Genomic DNA, 21,372 nt, shown 5'->3' with positions numbered 1-21,372 from the left:
TTGGCCAATGAGGACATAAAAGAACACTCCTACTCTTTCTAGTTTCCATTCGTACTTCAGAATTGTTAAAAGGGTTTAAAAGGAAGTTGTATGATTCAGAATTGGGTTAAAAATTAATTTCAATGAATGAATCAATTGATTAAACTATACTGAACAAGTAGCCTAGCAACATTCATCTCAATCTTTCCTATCTATAACAGTGTACCTTAATTTTAATACAGATTTTTTACACTAATAACGTCTCTATCATGGTGTAACTAGGATCAATGTCTTCTAGTGGAGTCTCACTGAGCAGCACATTCATAACAGGTATCATCAAATCTGGTTTTTGCATACACAAACATAACAGCTGAGTAACAACATCGTAAACATAAAAAATGTCATTGTACAGTGGTAAGAATGGAAAGCCGTTTTTCCCAGAATCCACCCCTGAAATAAGACACACTTGTGTCAACAGTGAAAGGCCTTTGGAAAGAATCTTGGCAGTTGCCAGGACGAAAACTAACACAAGATATTGAAAAATGTTGCAATGTCTGCCGGTATTTGCATGTGATGATAAGAGTGAGGTCAGCAAGGTGTATGTGTTGCTGCTGAATATTTCTTTTGTCCCTGATGTGTCCATAAACAGAGCTGTAAAAACTCCACAGTGACAACAAGAGAAAACGAGTCTGAAGAGTGTTTTAAATGTAATGTAATAAACAGGTGTTAGGTTGCAGTCAGAAATACAGGAGTAACGATACAAAGTTCAATAAAGTCCTCGCCGGTTAAACAATAACACAGCCTTTCATACGTCCAGGCAAAATAACATAACATTTCCTCAATAAATATTCAAAGCGTATATATGATATCCAACTGCTGAGGTTCTGCTATAAGGTTAGCAGCAGTGTAACGGTGTTTAAAATGCATCAAGCTGTATTTTAATTAAACCTTGTAGGTTCACATAAGACAGTTAGCCTAGTTTAGCATAGCAGGGATGTAATAATCAGTGGTGGAAAGTAACTAAGTATTTGTACTTAGTGTACTTAAGTAATTTTTTATGTATTTATACTTAAGTAAAAATAAAAGTGCATACTTTATACTTTTACTCCATTACATGTTGCAGCTGTTATCTGTACTTTCTACTCCACTACATTAATGCAGTGTTTGTAGTTACGTGTTACATTTGATGAACACAGTGCTGGACTGATGTGAGGTCAGACTCTGCATGGAGTTGATGTCACGCTGCCAGCTGTGTTTCTATAATGAGCCTCAGTCATGATGCCGGTGCTCTGGCTCAGTTAGCTAACTAGTTAGCTACTGTCTGCTAACACAGGTCCATCCATTAATGTCTGATTAACATGAATCATAACATTAATCTACAGCAGGAATACTTACACAGTAAAAACGCTGAATGCCTGTTTTTTATTAGCAGCCTCTCTGTTCACTTGATGCCCACAGCCTGCCTCATGACACACAGACCTGTCCATAGCTGGTGCTGTACTGTACATCAGTATATGTTTTGCTGTTGTACTTTTACTTAAGTACCAAGCTTCAGTACTTCCTCCACCACTGGTAATAATAAGGAAGTTTGTATGAAACACCTCATATAGTTCCTTATGAGCTTCAGGTTTATCACAAACATGTTTTTGATAACACTCGATGTTTTTGATAAGCCTTCGTAAGTCCTTCACAGCCTTCATATATCACAGCTCCAGGAAGAAAAGAAAGAAAATCCTCGTGTGGTTTTAAGAGGAAGTTTTCCATGGTCGGGCTAACCTCAGTCCACTGCCGGCTGTCAACAGTTACAGTGACAACTGAGTCAGTCATGCAATCAAGTTGCGACAATACACTTCTACACCCTACTTCCAAGAACAGATACTTTCCTGTATGTCTGCACGAAAGTCTGTTAATATACAGTGTGTGCCATATACATTGTGAAAATCCCTGTTAGCTCTGAGCGATAAACAGCTGGCCTCGTTCCCCTCTGTGTGGAGCAGGATCTTCCACCGCAGCTAATTTTTTATAGTCATTAATAGTTGGTGCAGTTATGGAGTGACAAAGATGTTTACTGATTAACTGGAGTTATTCTTTAATGCTGTGGATCTGCTGTCTCTACAAGCTTCCTGGAGGAATGTCGCACTCTGTAACAATCCCAGCCTTTAGTAGCTTTTTGTTGCTTCTGACACAGAGAACATATGAGGGTAAATGAGGGTATAAATATTTAGATACACCACAAAGCTGGCTGACACCCTTTCCCCCAGTGATATCATCTTCAATTATAAAAGGCCTTATTTTCACTTTGACCCTAACAGCCCAGATCTTTATCTTATTATCTCAGTAAATGTAATCATTCAACCAATATCTCCTTATTAGTGTTTTCTTTTGTCAGCATCAGAGAATAAACCTAAAACATGAGGATAAGTGGAAATAAAACTTTGTATATTGGCGGAGTAAACTTTTAAGCAGAGGTCTGCTTTGTTTACTACCTCCATTAGATTGCTTCAATTCTTATGTAAGAAATGAAAACACTTCAGAAGGATATAAGAGCTCCTTCTTTTCATGTCCCCGCAGACCTCATTTAGCCTCAATGCTCCTACCCATTTAGAAGTGCATAATAACAACACAGAGAACAGAGAGGACAACACTGCAGAGTGTATTTTGATTCCATTTTATGTACGAGTTTGTTCTCTTTTCTGGACAATGAGGCCCTTATAAACCAATATAAAAGAACATAAAGAGTCCCATCATACACCTGTGCATCCAGTATTATTCTGATCAACCTGAATCACAGGTCTCACTGCAGACCACATCGTAGCTGCTGTGTGTTTGAATGTGAAACCACACAGCTTCAATTCCCCTGAAAGGCAAGGTGACCTGGCCTTAGTGGAACTGCTAAAAGCATAAACAGTACGTCAGCAGGTGTGTGTCTAACCTCCCTTTGTTTCGTGTACTGTGCCGCAGCAGAATGTAATGTACTTTCATACTTAAGACTGTAAAGTTATTTGGATTTCGGGCGGGTCATTGTGTCATATCCATTGTTACACAATGATAAGAGATGATAAAAAATGTATTTCTTTTATTTGTGTACAGAGGTGGAAGGTGTATATTTAACTAACCATTAAACTTAACCCCTGAGAAGTCCCATGTTATAGTCTGTGGAACAAGTATACCACTGCTACACTAAAAACATAAACTCACGTTAGTTCATTTATTTTTTTAAATATTAAAATAAAAAAAGACTCTGATTTAGAAAAAAAAACACTAAAACTAAAATAAAAAAAAGTCTAATCAAAAGTGTCATTGTGAGCATTAACATGTTGCATGTGAGAGAGATATGAGCTTTCTGGCCCTGCCCATGTGTCCTTGGGCAAGGCACCCTGTGTACTTTTCCGTAAAGCATCATCTAAAAATAGCCTTTTATCGTTCGGTATGCTTCTTTTGTATCGTTGATGGCAGGTTTTATGGTCAGAGAGCTTCTGGTGGAGGCAGAGTCATGCAGCTTCACTACTGTAATGATGAGTGACAGGAGAGGCAGCCAATCAGAGGCGGGGCTAAAGCTTTTAATGGTGTCAGCAGCTGCGGCTTCCAGTCTGAGCCACCTGTGGCAGCCCGGAGGAGACCGCGCCTGTAGACTTACACACTGCACCGTTATATATTCACCGGGACACCGGAGGGACACCGGAGGGGGACAGCGGACTTCAGAGGCGGCTGCAGCGTTTTACAAACTTAAGGCGAACAGAAAATCATGTCTCTCACTCAGCTGCTGCTCGTCCTTCTCTTTGGCGCTGTGGCTAAAGGTGGGTCAACTTTACTGTCACACTGTTTCTCAAGCTAGAAACTATATATTACATTTGACTCTTATTTTGTAGTAGTTTAACTGTTTGTATGCGCAGTTTTAATAGCCATATAGAGGCCTAAATGACGTGTGACTTATTATTTTATTTTATCCACAAGTAAAAAAAATAAATAAAAAAACAAATAAAAGAAATGTATAATTATTCATTTATAAAATAAATATTCACCCGTCTAACGATAATAATAATAATTTATTTTTAATTATTCTGTTCATGGACACTCCTTGATTTATCTTCTTTTACATGCAATAATAATTCTATATTTCCAAACTTTTTAATTGTATTTTAAAAATAGGCGACTACACTTGACAGCTCCAGTTTTGTGTGTTTATTTTAATATAAAATAATATAAAATAAGCAAGCTGTCAAACTTAATTTATTTTAGATACTGTATTAATCCCAGAGGGAAATTGATGCACATTGTCCATTAACCTCAACTTTATTTTATTTTAAATGCAAAGTGATGTCAGTGAGTTAGGAGTTAATAAGTGCTGGGGAACTTTAAACAAATCCTTCTATATTTTTAGAATATAATGGAGAATAGTGTTAGCTGTCTCTAAATTTCATTTATTCAGCGCTCTTTTCTTTCCACGCCACACTCAAAGGGGGTTTTCCCTACACAGTCATGAACCTGACTCACTGCTCCTTCAGTGTGACTCAAGGCTCTGTGGGGGTGGACATATGCCACTGGTCAAACAACAGCAGGCTCCCTGAAGTGCAGCACACTCCACACACAAAGTTTACTCTGTGTGCCCTCCGCAGCGTGGTGAAGCTGCTGCCTGGAGAATCTGGATGATTTCTGCACTGTACACTTGGTCACTAAACTGGCCTGCAGTGAAATCCATTGGTCACTCTCCCCCATTCTGAAATGCAGCTTTGTGTCCCCCCTCAGTCAGTCACTGTCATGTGCTGGAGTCTCTCTGGAGGCCTGCAGGCTGTTTGTGTGTTTCCCCTCCCGTCATGTGTTTACTTGGATAGAAAACAGAATTATATGAGGGGGAAAGAGAGAGAGGGGAAAGGCAGAGAGTTGATGGAAGCTTTACTTTGGGGTGTGCGTCTGAAGTTGCAGTAAAGATGTCCAGATGAAAAGACCTCCTGAAGGTCGAGCTCCTCCTCCTCTGAGTCTGGCACCACATTTTGTGGAGCCCCCTCAGAACTCTCTCAGATAGAGGAGTGTTAAACACAGGCCTCCCTGCTAGTGCACCACATGCTGCATCATGGCTCCTCCACATGGGTCATGCTTTGCTGACTAGTCATCAATCGGCCATTAACAGAGCATGGGGCTTGTTTGAGAGTTAATAGACTTCTACACTCACTCACTTTAATAAACTCTTATTTTTCGACACACAGAGCTCTCAGAGAACACAGTGTTTTTCATGATGTCACTCAGTTCCTCTTCCTGTTTCTGTATAATTGTGATAATTGTTCTGCTGCCCCATTAGCTCCCTCTGCTCGTCTTCCTCATTTCACTGCGTGCCCCTATTGTTTTCGCATTCACTTGTTGTCCTGTCTTTTCTCTCTTTTGTCGCCGTGTCCCTGCTCGTATGTTGTTGGATTAGACCTGCTGCGGGGCAGTAAATCTCGCTCTGTAATTGGAAAGCATGTGCTGGCGGAGCTTTAATTGGATATGATATGTGCAGAGGCTCCGCAAGTGAGGAGCTCTGGCTCCGAGGAGCCATCTGTTACCTCTGAGTTACAGTTAAGGAGCTGTGTTTGCTCAGATACAGAGGACTCGTTCCTGCCTGCCTCTTCCTACTGCTTTAAACTGGAGTCTGTCTGATGAGCGAGGAACCAAAAAAAAGCCGACGTTACGACATAAGCGGCTGAAATAAATGGAGTCTGAGATTCAATATCACATCAGCTCCATTTCATTTGTCTGCCATGCTACTCCTGCCTTGTAATTGCCAAATAGTTGTACGCTGAAAATGTGCGTTGGCCTTCACATGTGTGTGTCAGGCATCAAGTCTGTCTCGTCAGCAGCAGGAAGTGCCACAGTCCCGGGCCAAGATGCAGTTTATGTGACAGTCCAGATGGAAGTGAGCAGAGCCTTTGCAGGATGAAGTGCTGCTTAAATGTCACCTTTCAATGATACACACCGCTGATCTGGTTTCACTTTATGTATCGTAGCACTTAAAGCTTGGAAAACATTAATTTAACATTATAATAATAGTCATAATGCCTTTAATTCATACAACACAAGTCATATAGATGCAAATCTCAGTATTTTAGATTAATAAAAGTCACATCACATGTCTGTGCTGTAGTCTGGGGGAACATTTAAGACACCCAGGTAATAGGATCTGATTTAGAATTGAGTCATACTTAACCAACAGAGAAACACACAGAGTATTTACAAGCTGGAGTACTGAGACATTTAAGAATGAGAAGCTAAATGAGAAGGTGTGTGTCAGACAGTGCAGTACTACAGTTATCTTTTACAAATAATATCAATAAGTCTTCTTTATGGTAAAATATAGGTTAGTGTGATCTTTTCAGCCCTGACCTTTGATCTTATTGACTAGATATTGACTGTATTTCCCAGCCCTTCACCTCCACCATATGATCATCTCGCATGCGTGTTCTCTGATCAGGAGTGTTGCCATGAGACGCTCAGCTGGATGATGGACTGTTGGTAAATGAAAAAAACAAACTCTCAGCCCTGTAAGGCTTCTGCTGCAGCGGTGTCAGCTGCTGTGTTGCTTTAATGTGGCATCCCTCTGGCCCAACCATGTAAATACCAGGAGGTCATAAAGCAGTATGTAAGAAATGTTCGCTCTCATTAGCAGGCAAAGGGACCTGAAGTGTGCACAGTAATTAGATGTGAGCTGGAGTCCAGTGTGCCTCCAGCATTCTCCGCTTTGATCAGCTTGTTTCAGATGTCATACTGCATGATTTCCAAAGCACAACTCCTTCACACACATCAGTACAGGTCAGCCCTCCGCATGACTCCTCTGTTTCCTTAATGAGATCCTGCCTTTTGGCCTCAGGCTCTTCCTGACTGTTGGGTCACAACCTGTCAGTTCATCTCCCGCTCTGTGTGCAGTTTTTAATCATGTCTTGCAGAGCTGCGTTCCTATCTCAGGAATGCACTTTTGCCTGATCCTGGAAATACTTCATGGCAGCACAGAGAAATTAGGAAAAACTCTGACTGGCTTTCTGTGGGAGTGGCAACGTAGGTAGGAAGTTGCCGTTGTTTATTTGGGGAACTGGAACTGACAGTCAGTTTGTGAACAGGTACTTCGCAGTGAGTGCTATTGTATCGCATGAATAGAAATGCCCTCAAGTGCTGCGCTGAGCTGAAACACGAGCGTCAAAGTCCAAGTCTTTCTGTTAGTGATTTGAAGTGAGGCGCAGCATGGACACCTGGAAACAGCCATCTCCTTGGAAACAGATAACGCTTCCACACTGCACTTTGTTTGATTTGTGCACAGAGAAATAAAAAGAGAGAGAGAGATATGGGTGGAGGGGCTGTGTTTTTGTGATGGTTTGTCATTCTGGCTGAAGTCGGAGCAAAGCCGGACCTTCTTATCCACATCCTCCTGAGTGTTTACGGGCCGACCTTAGACCCACTTGTCACCCAGCCTGACCGAGTCATCTCTTTTGTGTCTGCAGGGGATTATCCGGCTGTAGGTTAAATCCTTAGAGACAAGGCTCCCTGTTAGACGTGCAACGCAGAGTGTGCTCCTAATTACTCCACTGTTTCAGCAATATTACACTGACAGTCTATTTGCACTGTTTCTTCTCAGTATCAGGGGGAACTTCACACAAACGACATAGCAGCAGTCCAAAATACAAAGGCTTCGCAACCTGGAGTATGAAATTATATGGTGTGTGTTAAAGCTTAAACACACATTTTTGCAGCTATTGTTCTATTTTTGGTTGTGCCTCGTTTATGGCTGGAATTTCTCATCAACACAGAAGCACTAAACCTTTAAACAAACAGCACTATGATAATGACAGTGGAAAGAGAACCAGTGTCTTTGTTCAGAGTTTTCCATGCAGGCATATGTCTACATATATCTACCATTTTGATTGTCACTTCACTTCCTCTTACATCCGTGAAAACCTCTTTTATGATGTGACCATAACATTCGCTGCTATGTGTGTATTATTTATGACTCAGCTTTTAAATACACCTTCCAGGATCTGCAGTGCTAACTAAGAAAAGACAAGGTACACGGAACAGCCTCAGGCTCTTTAAGATATGTTATAGTGTGTAAATGACACTATAATGCCACTCTGACATAAGAATATGAACAACATGCATGTTAAGACCTTGGGAACCTCAGATATGTCATGCACAAAGTACTTCTCCTATCACAGACAGGTGAGGCCTTCTGTTTCCTCTGTTGACCTACAGTATGGCTACTGTGGATACTTTAAAGGGGTACTAAAGTACACTACCTCATTTTATAACTCATTGCTTCGTATGTATATACAAATTTAATTTAATTTTAATTTTAGTTAATTCTTCTCAGTACTAGCCTGTAATGTATGTGCTAGTGGATGCTTGAATTTCCCTCTGTATCTGTCCTATCCTATCGTATCCTATGATATATATATGTATATGAGATATATCTCTACACACACAGCCCTTTTCTGGTGCACCAGTTCATTCGGTGATGAATTTTACGCACACACATCTGGTCTTTATTCTGCTCCATGCTTGTATTGTGGCTGACGGGATGGCTGACATCTCTAAAAATCCACTAATATTAGTATAAAAGGGTGTGTAAAGCTGTTTTCAGACACAGTGGTGCTTTGAGCTAAATGCTAATGTCTGGATGCTGATAATGTCATTATTATTAAGCTAATGTTTGCTTATCAGTGCTGCACACAATGTAGTTTTATCATTTTAAAATCAATGACTTGTCCAAGGGCTCATCAACATCACTGCAGCTCAATCAGTAGATTATATATTATCATTATACAGATGAAGCTGGTGGGGGAAATAAGCTCAAAGTATCCCTCTGGTACAGCTGTCTGTTGTAGCCTCTTGTAAACATCCACCTCTTGTATTTATTTTCAGGTTTTCAGTGCTGATTATTTTTAGTGTTCTATTAGTCAAGTGAGACATGGGGAGTGACGGGCAAATTATAAACTTTCCGCTAATAATTATGTGAAGATAAAACAAGATGCTGATAAGAAACAGGTTGATAAGCTGATAAGGTGCTTTGACAGAGTTTATGAGTTTAACACTTTCCCACCCAGAGCTGATTTCAGTCGCTATAAACAGCATTTCTAAAAAGTTAAGGGCTGCCAGAAGTGCCCGCTGGTCCTGAGAATGTCTTGGCAGCTGTAGTTACAGTTGAGTCACACACACCTGACTAATCTCCAGGATGGAACTGAAACTTGCACTAGGAATCTGAAAAATGTCTAAAATGAGACATTGACGATACAAGCTGATAAAACTTGGGACTGTGAGACGTTAAGGTATGCACAGTGAAATATTTACCTTCACCTCAGTCATTCAAGTCATTCAATTCTTCTATGACTGCAATAAATGTAGTAATAATGGTAATCAAAGCAGGGATGGTTCCACATGATCTAAGAGGGTTTTCATTAATCTTAATCTGTGGTTATCCACCAAGATTACTCCCATGTATTAGGTGTTAATCTAGAAGAGCCAATCAAAAATTGATATGTGTGTTTTACTGCTGTTGCTTCATATGTAAACACTGCTGCTCCTTCATGATCCAAAGACGTCACTACCTCTTTACCATGTTTGATTGCTTAAGATGTGAGTCCACTCCCCTAATACGTGACTTTTAAAGGTGGGTATGGGTGTGTGTGTGTGTGTGTGTGTTTGTGCATCTAGTGCATCATTTCCATAAATGTCTGCCCGACACTGGGCATGTGAAGCCTGTGTTTCTTCATCTCTAAATGAGTCCCGGTTACTAAGTGATAAGGACATTAGGTCACACAGAGTTTTGTACACACAGACTATAATCTAATCAAGGCCAGGATCTGATATTAGTCTTGATTTTTTTTTCATCACATCTCTGTGCCGCAGAGATGACTTACTGGTGAAAAGTGTGTTTGTGCAGGGCGTCCAGCCACCTGGCTCTTGGCGGTATGTTTCCTCCCTGAAACGGTGCTTTGAATGTAATCATTCAATGCATACAGATGAGGAGTTGAGGTAAACACGCTAATCAAAGAACCCTCCTACTGTTTGGGCTGCTCCTCAGGCTGCCCTCTGGCTTCCTCTGTTCCCCTATTAAAAAAAAAGTGGGAGTGAGGCTAAATAGGAACAGGCGTCACAATAGCCAGCACACTGAACAAATAGAGGGCAGAGCCTTTCTTTGAGTGGTTACATGAAGTTGTCAGGACTCTGACTGACACATCTTGGTGCTGTAAATAGCCGTCACTTACGGTAGTTCTTATCTGCTGAATCATAGCTTTTGTTAACTTGTGTGTACACTCAGTGGTGAATATTTATCCAAGACACAACCTTGTTGCCCTTTCTCCTCTGTGTACAGTTGAAACACTTCTTTAACATGAGGCCATAAATACGTCTTCAGAGTCTTTACTGACCCATTAGTGCGATGTAATCTTTAACAAATGACTGTTATTACACAGCTAAATCCAAGTTCAAAGAGTGTTTCAATAACACACTTTTGCTTTATGAGCTACAGATTATGTGAAATGTCAGTATACACATACAGAGAATATAATGCCTACACCACAAGTTTCCTGATGTAATTATATTGTGGATAATAGTTAATATTCATACCTCTCATTTGCTGTTAATGTATGTGAGGAGAAGTCCATTGATATGGTAATAAGTGCTAATTCATGAATTATTTAGCATTGCAAATTATCATGCCTCATTAAGCTGATATGCTGTGATGTGGACATTAGACGGTGTAAAGCAGCTTAAACCAGTTTTTCTATGTGAACAATGGATCAAATGAGTGACCAGAACCTCAGGGCACAGGAAGGACCACTGTGAAGATATAACCTACAGTATATGAGGCTCACAAAGTTTAAAAGAATACACATGGCTGTTCGACACAAAATCTAAGGTGATGATGAGCTGATTATTATGTGTGTTTTTTTTTTTTTATCTTAGGAATGATAACATCAGACCCGGTTACACCTATCATTAACACTGATGGGACAACGGTCAGCGACACAAACACTACCAATCCTAACATGGCCACTGTGAGCTCAGATCCGAACAGCAATCACACAGACGTGGGTACAACAGTGAAACCAACCACCACTGGTGCAGACGCAACTCCCTCCAATCTGACCGTGACAGATACAACAGCAACAGCAAGCACCGTTAGTGAGAGCACCAGCCACAACAGCACCTCTCTCTCTCCATCAGCTCCAACCAGTGGTATACCCATGTCCACTGCATGGCCAGAGACAAGCCAGCCCGACAGTACCAACACCAGTGAGGCGACAATCACAAGCACCACACCTGATCACACACTGACCAGCAATCACACAAGTGCACCTACCGCCATCAGCATTTCTGCACCAACCACACACTCAGGCAATGACACCACCTTAACTACACCAGTCACACACTCAGGCAATGACACCACCTTAACTACATCAGTCACACACTCAGGCAATGACACCACCTTAACTACACCAGTCACACACTCAGGCAATGACACCACCATAACTACACCAGTCACACACTCAGGCAATGACACCACCATAACTACACCAGTCACACACTCAGGCAATGACACCACCATAACTACACCAGTCACACACTCAGGCAATGACACCACCTTAACTACACCAGTCACACACTCAGGCAATGACACCACCTTAACTACACCAGTCACACACTCAGGCAATGACACCACCTTAACTACACCAGTCACACACTCAGGCAATGACACCACCATAACTACACCAGTCACACACTCAGGCAATGACACCACCTTAACTACACCAGTCACACACTCAGGCAATGACACCACCATAACTACACCAGTCACACACTCAGGCAATGACACCACTTTAACTACACCAGTCACACACTCAGGCAATGACACCACCTTAACTACACACTCAGCATTTACACACAGCCCTAATGAGACAACTACAAATATGCTGACTACACACACAAACAACAACATAACTACCACTACACCAGTTGCTCACACAAGCAACAGCACAGCTTTGACTACAGGCACTGCACGGCCAAGCAACACCACAACTCCAGCAACCACACAATCTAACAATGGGACGGCACCTACAGGAGCCCCAGAAAGCTCTTCAACTGCTCTAACAAATGCTATTAACACCTCTCCTGTGACCCCTGCAAGCACTCCTATGCCCTCCACCAACACCACACTCACAGCTGGACCCCCTTCCTCTTCACCTACCTCCAGCTCCACCTCCAGCTCTCTCCCTCCAAGCACCTCCCCAGGCACTAGCACCACACCCCCCACTGGAAATACCACCACCCTTAGTCCCTCAACAGCAACCTCAGGAGGTAATACAAACAGCATGTTATGTGTTGATTTGTGTTCTTATAAGAAATATACTATAACATGCAGGTGAGAGGGAACATGAGTAAACCAGGCAAGGAACTTTTATGTTCAAAATTGATACAATATTTTTAGACATAATATGAGATTAAGGTAATCAATAACAATACTATACAGTGCTTTGTCTCATGGTTGTTGTCTGTCTAATAATATAAGTGTCCTTTCTTATTTCTAATTTTTGATGATGTAGTGACTGGCATCACTGCACAAACCACAGTCCACTCAACTGAAGCTAGTGGCCCTACAGCAGCCACACCTGTGACCAGCACCACCAGTCCAACCTCCAACACCACAACCCTCTCAACCAGTACTGCTACCACCACCACAGGCAACACCACTACAGCTGCCCCACCTACCACTACCCCAAGTACAGTTATAGGTGTGTTGAATGTCCAATAATCCAATCCAATAATCCAATCATCAACAATATTTGTTAAACTTGCAACTTTTTTTTCTTTTCAGTGTGTCCTGCTCACCCATGTCCAATTGAAAGTGTCTGTCTGAATGGTACTTGCCAGTGTCTCTCTGGAAGCTTCCTGCAGAATGGACGCTGTGTTACTGGTAAAAACACGAAACCAGTTCATGAGTGGTCAAATGGTAGTGATGGCAAATTGTTGCTTTACATTCTCCTCTTCTTCAGCCCAAATGTTCCCAGGTCAGCTTCATCTCACCACCTTGACATTTACCAGTCAAATGAGTAACAGGTCCTCAAGCATTTTCCAGACGACTTCGGCTAATATTGCAGAAGCGGTAAGCTGTGAAGTCAAGAAGAAAAAAGTTCTTATAAATGCTCTGTTTTGGTCATTAAGCCATGTTTAATGTGTTCATAGCTCAGAGATGTTCTCCAAAATCAGCCCGGGTACATCCGATCTGATGTTGTACAACTTGAGTGAGTGTTTTCCTTTTCTCTTAATGTTTTATGTTGAAGAATATTTCTTACATTTGTTTGTGTGTTTGTATAATTCCCCAGACCAGGAAGTGTAGTAGCAACTGTAAATAACATCTATATAAACACCTCTGCCACCCAAGAGTCTGTTGATGAGGCCATCAAGAGTGCTACAACCAACTCAGCTGGATTGCTGGCCAATGCTACATTTACAGGTTAGCACATGTAAAGGGATCAATACATGACCAATAAACGAGTCACGTCATTGCTTTTATCATACATCTGTGTAATGCTCACCTTGTCTTAGGAACAAACCTGTGCGATCAGCAACCACTACCTTGTGAAGTCTCCAGTACAATGTGCACAAATACGAATGGCAGGAGTGTTTGTTCCTGTAAAGAGGGCTACATCGCCAATGTGTACTCAAACACCAGCTGCAGAGGTAAAAGGACCTATTTGATATTCTTTATTTGATTAGGCTTGTAGCTTTTATATGTATAATACATTATAAATGTATAAGAGCAGACAACCTGCAGTGTCTGAGAATAAGCTTGACTAAAAAAGAACTGTAACAAAACCTCCTTATCCTCGCTGAAATGCTTCTGTGTGGGAATGAGGGAGGGAAACAACAGGGAGCGAGACACACAGACAAGGTCAGGAGCTGCAGCTTTTTCTCCATGCCGACCCTTGACACTGACTTCATTTATCTCTCTAATTTATTTCTTTTTAACGGGGATGTTACCCTGGAAACATGTGGAAGTATCGCAGCTTTGCCGTCTGTGTGGATGGTTGTGACCAAGGAGATCGGCTTTAGGAAGCGCTATTACAGAGGAAGACGTTGATAGCTTCAGACAAACGCTGCGTACAGTTTCCAAGAAAAGCATAATGTGCCTGTAATGGTCATCATTCAGCCTTTATATGAGAGACGCTCAGTGTGCTCCTGTTTTCACTGCCTGTGCAGTCAGGCATATACTGTATGCTCCCATCTAACGGCAGCTTGTTATGTTTTATTTCAGTCCCTTTGTTCAAACCATGTCTGTGTGTTTTTTTTTGCAGCATGTCCAAGTGGGCAGAGGGCAGAGGGTGATACGTGCCAACCGTGAGTGCAGATGTTTCTAATGATTTTTAACAGTGTGTGTGAGGTGATCCTGGGTGAGTGAGTGTGTATGTGTGTGGTGCACGGCGCCCCCATGTGGATCCATCATGTTAAGCTCCATACATATGCTCCTGGCCAGTATTTAAATGTGAAAACCAATGTGTGTTCTTTCAGATGTTCTTTTGGATATGCTGGCTTCAACTGCAATGACTGTGAGTAACAGGACAAACACTGGAGCCACGTTTGTTCTGACTTACAGAGTTTTAAATATGTCACCTGTGTGTTCACAGCGGCTATGCTGGCAGTGGTGGTCATCTCCTGTGTACTGGGAGGAGTCCTACTCATACTTGTCCTGGCTTTGCTCATATACTGCTGCTGGTGAGAAGATCATCACTAATTCTACAACCATTACTAGTCTTGAATATTGATTTATTTTTTTCCAGGCCTCCAAACAGTGTTATTATATGTGCAGCCCACAGTTATAGTTTATTTAATTGAAAAAGTAGGCTTCAGGTGTTAAAACCCCTTTATGTCAAATCAAATTTTGCAGCTGTGAATTAATACTTTACTAAAATATAGCAGGACTTGGCTGCACAATATGAATTACCGTGGCCATTTGTATTGGTTCTCTAATTTTACATTATTTTATTTTGTACTGCAGTAAGACTTGCTCTAAGAGTAAACCTGACTACAGCAGCAGCCCGTACTCATCAGGCGAGCTAAACCAGCCCTGGCCTACTGGCATCACCCCCATCCCTCGTGCCACCACCCAGTTTGATGCATCCCCTTCCATAGAGATGACACAAGGGGGCAGCACTCATGCACTGGTGGACAAAAAGCATCATAGCAATGGATTGGTAAGTGTCCGCTGTTCTTCTGTCATATCTGTACTCTCAGATGTTTACCACTAATCCTCAGACTCACAGTCTTGCGTATTTGTTGATCACCCACTAAATCAGCTGTTCAGTGTTGTTCCATCATCTTCCTTCCAGATCGCATTTGCTTATTAACCAACACAATATACACAGATTTGCAGGTGAAAAACACATTTAGGTTAAAATCATACTGAATTAGGTTGAACAGTGAACATGGTTGTTTTTTGTTCAGTCACTACATGCATTGTGTAGATCAGACCTAATTTAGCCCTAGATGTTTTTTTGACCTGCAAATCAATATGTTCATGCTGAATTGGACAATAACCCTGTAACACAATTAGACACATGTATTTTATTTACTAACCCAATCATCCACAGTGTAACTACAGTGCTAGCACATAGCCCCCCTCCCTTGCTCCCTGCTTTGCCTGACTCCCAGTGTGTTGCTTTAGGGGTTTCAGATAAAGGAGAAAAGATGGAAAAAGGTAAGGCATGGCTTTGCTCTCGGATTCTGATTTGCCGTGATGCCACCTGCTGATAATTTAGACAGGCTACAATGAGAGTGACGGTGATGGTGTTTACAGGTGATGGGGAACTTCATGAGACATCTGTGATTGTTGTGCAAAGCAGTGTTTCATTTTCATGCCTATACTTAGAGAGTGACGGTTCTAACTACCATCTGATGGTGATGGAGTGTGTATCTATTGGTGACTGGGCTTACTTCTGTTTGTGCATTTGGGTTTTGTGGGTGGCGGTAAAGTCCTAGCTTCTAAAAAAAAAAAGAAAACTAATACTCTCATTCCTTCCACTGACATTTCAGACAGGATCATACGATCTCAACCCAGAAGGAATGAAGACCTTTAAAGGTAAAAATCCATCCCGTTACTCATATCTGGTTCAAGGCCATGAAAACCCATACTTCTTACCTGGAGATGAGAAGAAAAACTAAACTAAACTGCTAACCACCTGGGCAGTTCGGAGACACATCCACAATGGGATCAGAAAGAACATCACTGGTTTGGAACTCTGGGTTTACAGGCACACTTCCTGAGCAGGACCAGGTTATTTATAAAGACTTTTTTAACATGCTTTGATTAAAGCTGAATCACAGAAGACATGATTAAAACAAACAAATCCTTACCAAAGAGATTCTTTCATACAAGCAGGAACATGAACTTTTATTTTTTTTACACTGAGGCTGTGTGATATGTCTTATAACCAGTAGATGTCACTGTTGCTCATTAAGTCAAATAGTTTTTAAGGGTACTTTTTATGATTTCTTTTTTTTTAATGCTGCAATCATTCTGTAGTCTATTACAATGAAGCATCTTATTGCTAATTGCACTAAAGTGTGTGTTAAGTTTACCAGTTTTCCTCTAAAATCAAAGGTAAAATGAATGTGGAATTTCTGGGGCTACTAGCTATTTCTCTTAAGGGTCTGATTGTTATTTTTTTTCTTTTTTGAATGACTAAAGGGGCTGGACCCCTGGCTGGGAGTATTTTTAAACGGATTCATGTTGTAGCAGTACTTGCAAAATGTGCCTGTTTTAATAGTGTGTGACAAATAGGAAACATTATGCAAAACTTGTGATAAAGCCTCTGGGATGTGCCAATTATCACGTGTATACATTTCTTTTAAAGATTCCCTCTATACTCTATACTGCTATATATATATATATATATATGTCTGAGACGGTGCACTGTTTTATAAGTGTGTAAAGTTTTTTTGTTGTAAATAATTAAAGTTCTTATGGCAGAGAATGTGTGTGCATATGAAGTGAAAATAAATTAATTTAAACACAATAGACTTGATTTTTGTTATTATTTATTTTTTTTTATCTTCAGCACCCCCCCCCCCATGTGCTTCTTTTTATATTATACCTAAATGTAATGAAATATGAGCTGTGTTAAATCATCTTAAAAAATCATATGGAAAGTTTAATCTGCTCTATTGCTTTTGCAAATAACTGACAGTATGTACGGCTGCCGTTTATTATGGATATCACAGCTCCTGCAGGCCTGTGGATTTAATTAAATTGCTACATGAGTGAGTGTTAGTGGGGTTATACTTGGAAGTGGAGTTGACTCGGCACTTTTCTCCAAAATGCTCATTGCACCCTGTCACTTTGTTACCGTGAGTGACGAGCAGAGTGTGTTTTATGATGGAGTTGTGTCGCTTTGGCGTCACACAGTGCAGCAGTTTGCTCCTCATAGCCTCTTAAAAACTGGGATTTGGTTTTGCTGGTAGGCTAAATCTGGCTTTGCCAGGCCTTAATCTTAGGGCACTGGGTCACTGGAACATACTGTGACTGGCACATAAGAACTACAAATCACAAACACATGTTGTGTTTTGATTTATAACTGCATGTACAACGTAAACTGTGCATGTGTGTGTCTGTGTGTGTGTGTGTGTGGGGGGGGGGGGATCTGTAGCTTACCAGTGTGAGTTAAAAGGTTGAATTGAATGTGAACTTCCTAAATGATGGATTTATTTTTTGGCTTCTTGATCCTCTTCTATTAGCAGAGAGAGATCAATTTTGTCAAACGTAATGATGCTGTTATCATCTGGAACTCAGTTATGTGTACACAAACAGTTCAGTTCATGAAGCAGCAAATCGTCTTGATCATATCATTGACTGGATTAATGCTCTGTCTTCATTTGTAGGCTGTAATAACTGAAGTGTGTTTATTACTAAACAAATATTAAATTATCTTGTTAAATTTTATTTCATTTCTTTTATGGGATTCAAACATTCTCATAAGTCATCAGGACATTTTAAGTGTGAGGGAGTAAATTTACAATCTGTGAGAATTATACTGTGCCACCTGATTTTCTTGTTTGTAATGAGCGCAGCACTTCTGCTCTGTGGAGGAATGCATCGTATTTTGTAGCCATTAGCAACCTGCCAAGTCCTGGCTCTGTCTGCTGCGGCACATCCCATCAGCCCACAGGCTCAGCTGACTGATCGATAGACCACTTAGCGGCCGTGAGCTACATATCCCAGTCATTTGACCTGCTGGAGCTGTAGGAATGGGCACGCAATCCAATAAGGATCGAGCCGCTGAGACAGCTGAGCTTGAGGAACTTCCTCTTCCCAGAGACATCTAGATACTCTCAGTGTCTCTACAGTCAGTAGTTAAAATGCACCTTCAGTGAGTAATATGCTTTTGCAACAAATGAGTAAATAACCTGACAAATATCTAGGACATGTTTGCAGACATGGCCTGTCTGAGTACTTTATATGCAATTTATATGCAATTTCCCCATTGTGGGACTAATAAAAGTTTTCTAAATCTTAATATTGCATGGGGAGAGTTCTGGGACAACCAAACATATCAAAGATGACAGCATATGAAGCAGATGATAGTTTGTAAACACTTTAGTTTACACTGCACTATTGCCAACAAAGCAATCTAATACATTTCTGCCAATAGGCCCACAAAGGAAGCTGAAGCCACCTGCTCCTGTTTTACTGCAGAAATCTGCTGCTGTTTATTTTCCACTGTCTACTGCTCCTCCTCCCGTCTTCCTCTCTCTCTCTCTGCAAGTCAAACAGGCTGTAATTCACTTTCACTAATGCAGTTCTGCAGCAGCCAGTGAGGTACATAAAATTATGAAACATTTCCCAGCAACCGTGTGAGTATAGGCTTAAAAAAAGTTTCACACCCATTTAAATCTGGCACTGATTCATTTTATAGTAGGCTACAAGAAACAGAATACAACAAAATTGAATTGCTGTTTCATTTACAGCGTTTTAATACCTTTTACTGTAAGGTTAAATGTTTTATTTATAGAAAAATAATATAGAAAACCAACGCAGGAAGGGCATGCCATGACGTCATCCAGTCAGGTGGATGTTGTGGACGTAATGGCGACCTCGTTCGGCTGGAGCCGCCCGCACAGATAAACAATGTACACGCTGCTAGAGGAGTATGTGCAGTAGCACTGTGGTCACAAAGTTTATTGAACAGGTAAAACACGGTTTACGATTCATGGGAGATAAACACTTAAGTGTATAAAGTGTTCTATCATGATACAGCTAATAAGCTACTCACAGTTAGCATAGCTAGCATATTTCGCACCTGTCGCAATGTTCTAGCCGTATGTAAGCTAATGATTGTTGGTGTTGTACGTTTACTTTATTTAGTTAAAATACTTAGACAGTCAAATTGTATAATACGAGCAAAAGGAAATTCGTTTTTGGAAAATAATAAAATTCCGGTTTAGCTAGCCCCACTGCTGGTTGGTCGCAGCCGCAACCCACAAAATTCCTCCTTCCTCTTGTTTTCTGGACATCGCTCTGGACATTGTTTTGTTTTTCTTGTTGTGTTGTGATAGTGACAGATTTCATTGTGCTTGTTTTGCTTTTCTTTGCCGTTATTGTTCATCATTGTGCTGTTTCATTTTCTTCCAGTTTTACTTCCAGCTTGCCCTGGTGTTTGATTCAGTTGTTTGTGGTCTTATAGTGTCCCTTTAATGAAATTACCCCCCTAGAAACAACACTAACAGTCACTACACTTTTGTGCTGTCAACAAAATTAAAACAACAATATGCTCTTTTTAGTGCAACTGCTTGACACTTATGTGATTAAAAAGAGTGATTAAAATATAAACTGACACAGAGGAAATCATTCCGGAAATATGAATTTAAGCTTGTTTTCGATCACTTTGTTCTACGAAAGTGGTTGAGTAATCAGATTTGTTTTCCTTACTTCCATCCTACCTTCTTTATCTCATTGGAGAACAGTCCAAGGCCTTAGAAGAGCCTGAGTGCCAGCAGATAATGTAGTGAGGGCCGGACAGACAATCATATTGATGAATCCTGGAGGCTGAACGGTGAGAAAGTTGTGGCGCCGGGCAGACATTAGTCTGAAAGGACATTAAGCCCCCTGCTTCCAGACAAACAGCAGTGATCAGATGATAGAGAAAACAGTAAATATGATTGTAGGTAATACCATACAGACAGTTGTTATCATTTTCTCTCTGTTTATCTTCATTCACAGAATGACTTAGGCACCTAAAATCAGTGGTGAACATGTGAACAAAACTGAAGTGGACATTTTTTGGCTTTTCTTCTCATATCATAGAATTAAAGAAACTAATATGCTTAACTCATTTCTGCTTTGTCCTTTTGCTCACAGGATGACAAAAAAAGATGCCATAAGAAATGCTGTTAATGAGGCAGACTTCACTACAGGCCCATGTCTGCTCCTGCAGATTTTATGGTAAGTAAATACTTGGCTTCATCTGCGACACATCACAGCACAACACATCTGCGATTAGCACAGAATAATGGCTCACACAATCTCCTGTGCATGCCTTATTATCTGATGGCAGGTCCGTCTATTTGGTCGCTCCAGAGCTAACTGAATATGTACAAACGGAACTGTTTTATGGCCTGCTGGTGGGGTCAGAAGACAGTATGGTCCTCTTGCTCCACCCCTCATCAGGGGACATCCGGCAGGCCTTTCCTGGTCCCCAGAGGAGGAGGTAAGCAGATGCCTCTGAATCAATTTGGCCAAAGACCCATAACGACCTCTGCTGTAATTAATGAAAATATCAGGAGTGTAAAGAGTCACTTTGCCCTAGCTCACCTGCTGTGGCTGCATGGCCCTGACAGCAACAGGTCAGATCTTACACAAAGTTTGTTTATTTTGAATTCACGAATGTATATAATAATCAGTTTCTGTAGTGTGAATGCCATTAAGCATGTGATGTACACACATCGCCAGAGAGTGTAACACATAAGGGGGTTGTGTTCATATTCAGTTGTATGCATGTTTGTGTATGCAGTTCACTTCTTTGTATCCTGAGGGTCGTAGCTGTCTGAAATGAAAGAAGGGGGCACAAAGACAGACTGGGAACACCCACAATTACCATGTGAATGTAAGGGGTGTGTGTCTGTTGAACGGGGGGGTTAAGCCGTCATAAAGCTGGATCCATACTCCGCGAGACAAAGACATTTTCCCCCCCTGCAGACGTTACGCCCACAAAATGACGTCATTTTTTGTCTCTGACCGCCCGCTGATCCGCACTCCTGTGCACAGGGTCCGGGCCGAACTTTGTCTTTCAAGGCTGTGCGGCAACCATGCTGTGATTGGTCGGAATTTATTGTGGGCGTGATGAAAGTGGAGAAGCGCAAGAGCCTCTCCAGGTATATAGG

At 41.2% G+C, this 21,372-nt stretch overlaps 1 protein-coding gene across 4 annotated transcripts; it reads left to right on the top strand.

The window, feature by feature from the left end:
- Window positions 1-3,499: 3,499 nt before the first annotated feature.
- LOC114439527 (uncharacterized protein PB18E9.04c) lies at window positions 3,500-16,970 on the top strand. Of its 4 annotated transcripts, none has more exons than XM_028411531.1 (15): window positions 3,500-3,776; window positions 10,906-11,337; window positions 11,416-12,297; window positions 12,543-12,731; window positions 12,815-12,913; window positions 12,993-13,102; window positions 13,183-13,241; window positions 13,323-13,453; window positions 13,546-13,680; window positions 14,295-14,337; window positions 14,509-14,546; window positions 14,625-14,712; window positions 14,996-15,191; window positions 15,662-15,694; window positions 16,030-16,970. In XM_028411531.1, the coding sequence occupies exons 1-15, from the start codon at window positions 3,725-3,727 to the stop codon at window positions 16,156-16,158; spliced, it is 2,616 nt and encodes an 871-aa protein (XP_028267332.1). In that variant the 5' UTR covers window positions 3,500-3,724; the 3' UTR covers window positions 16,159-16,970. The 4 variants fall into 4 exon arrangements, with proteins under 4 accessions (XP_028267332.1, XP_028267331.1, XP_028267329.1 ...); XM_028411530.1 differs by having other exon boundaries at window positions 10,906-11,376; XM_028411528.1 differs by having other exon boundaries at window positions 3,506-3,776; window positions 10,906-12,297.
- Window positions 16,971-21,372: the final 4,402 nt, after the last annotated feature.

This window comes from Parambassis ranga, chromosome 8 (assembly GCF_900634625.1).
Source record: "Parambassis ranga chromosome 8, fParRan2.1, whole genome shotgun sequence".
In the NCBI taxonomy this organism is placed as follows: domain Eukaryota; kingdom Metazoa; phylum Chordata; class Actinopteri; family Ambassidae; genus Parambassis; species Parambassis ranga.
Note: the sequence above shows the minus strand (reverse complement) of the source record. Positions and strands in the feature narration are given on the sequence as shown.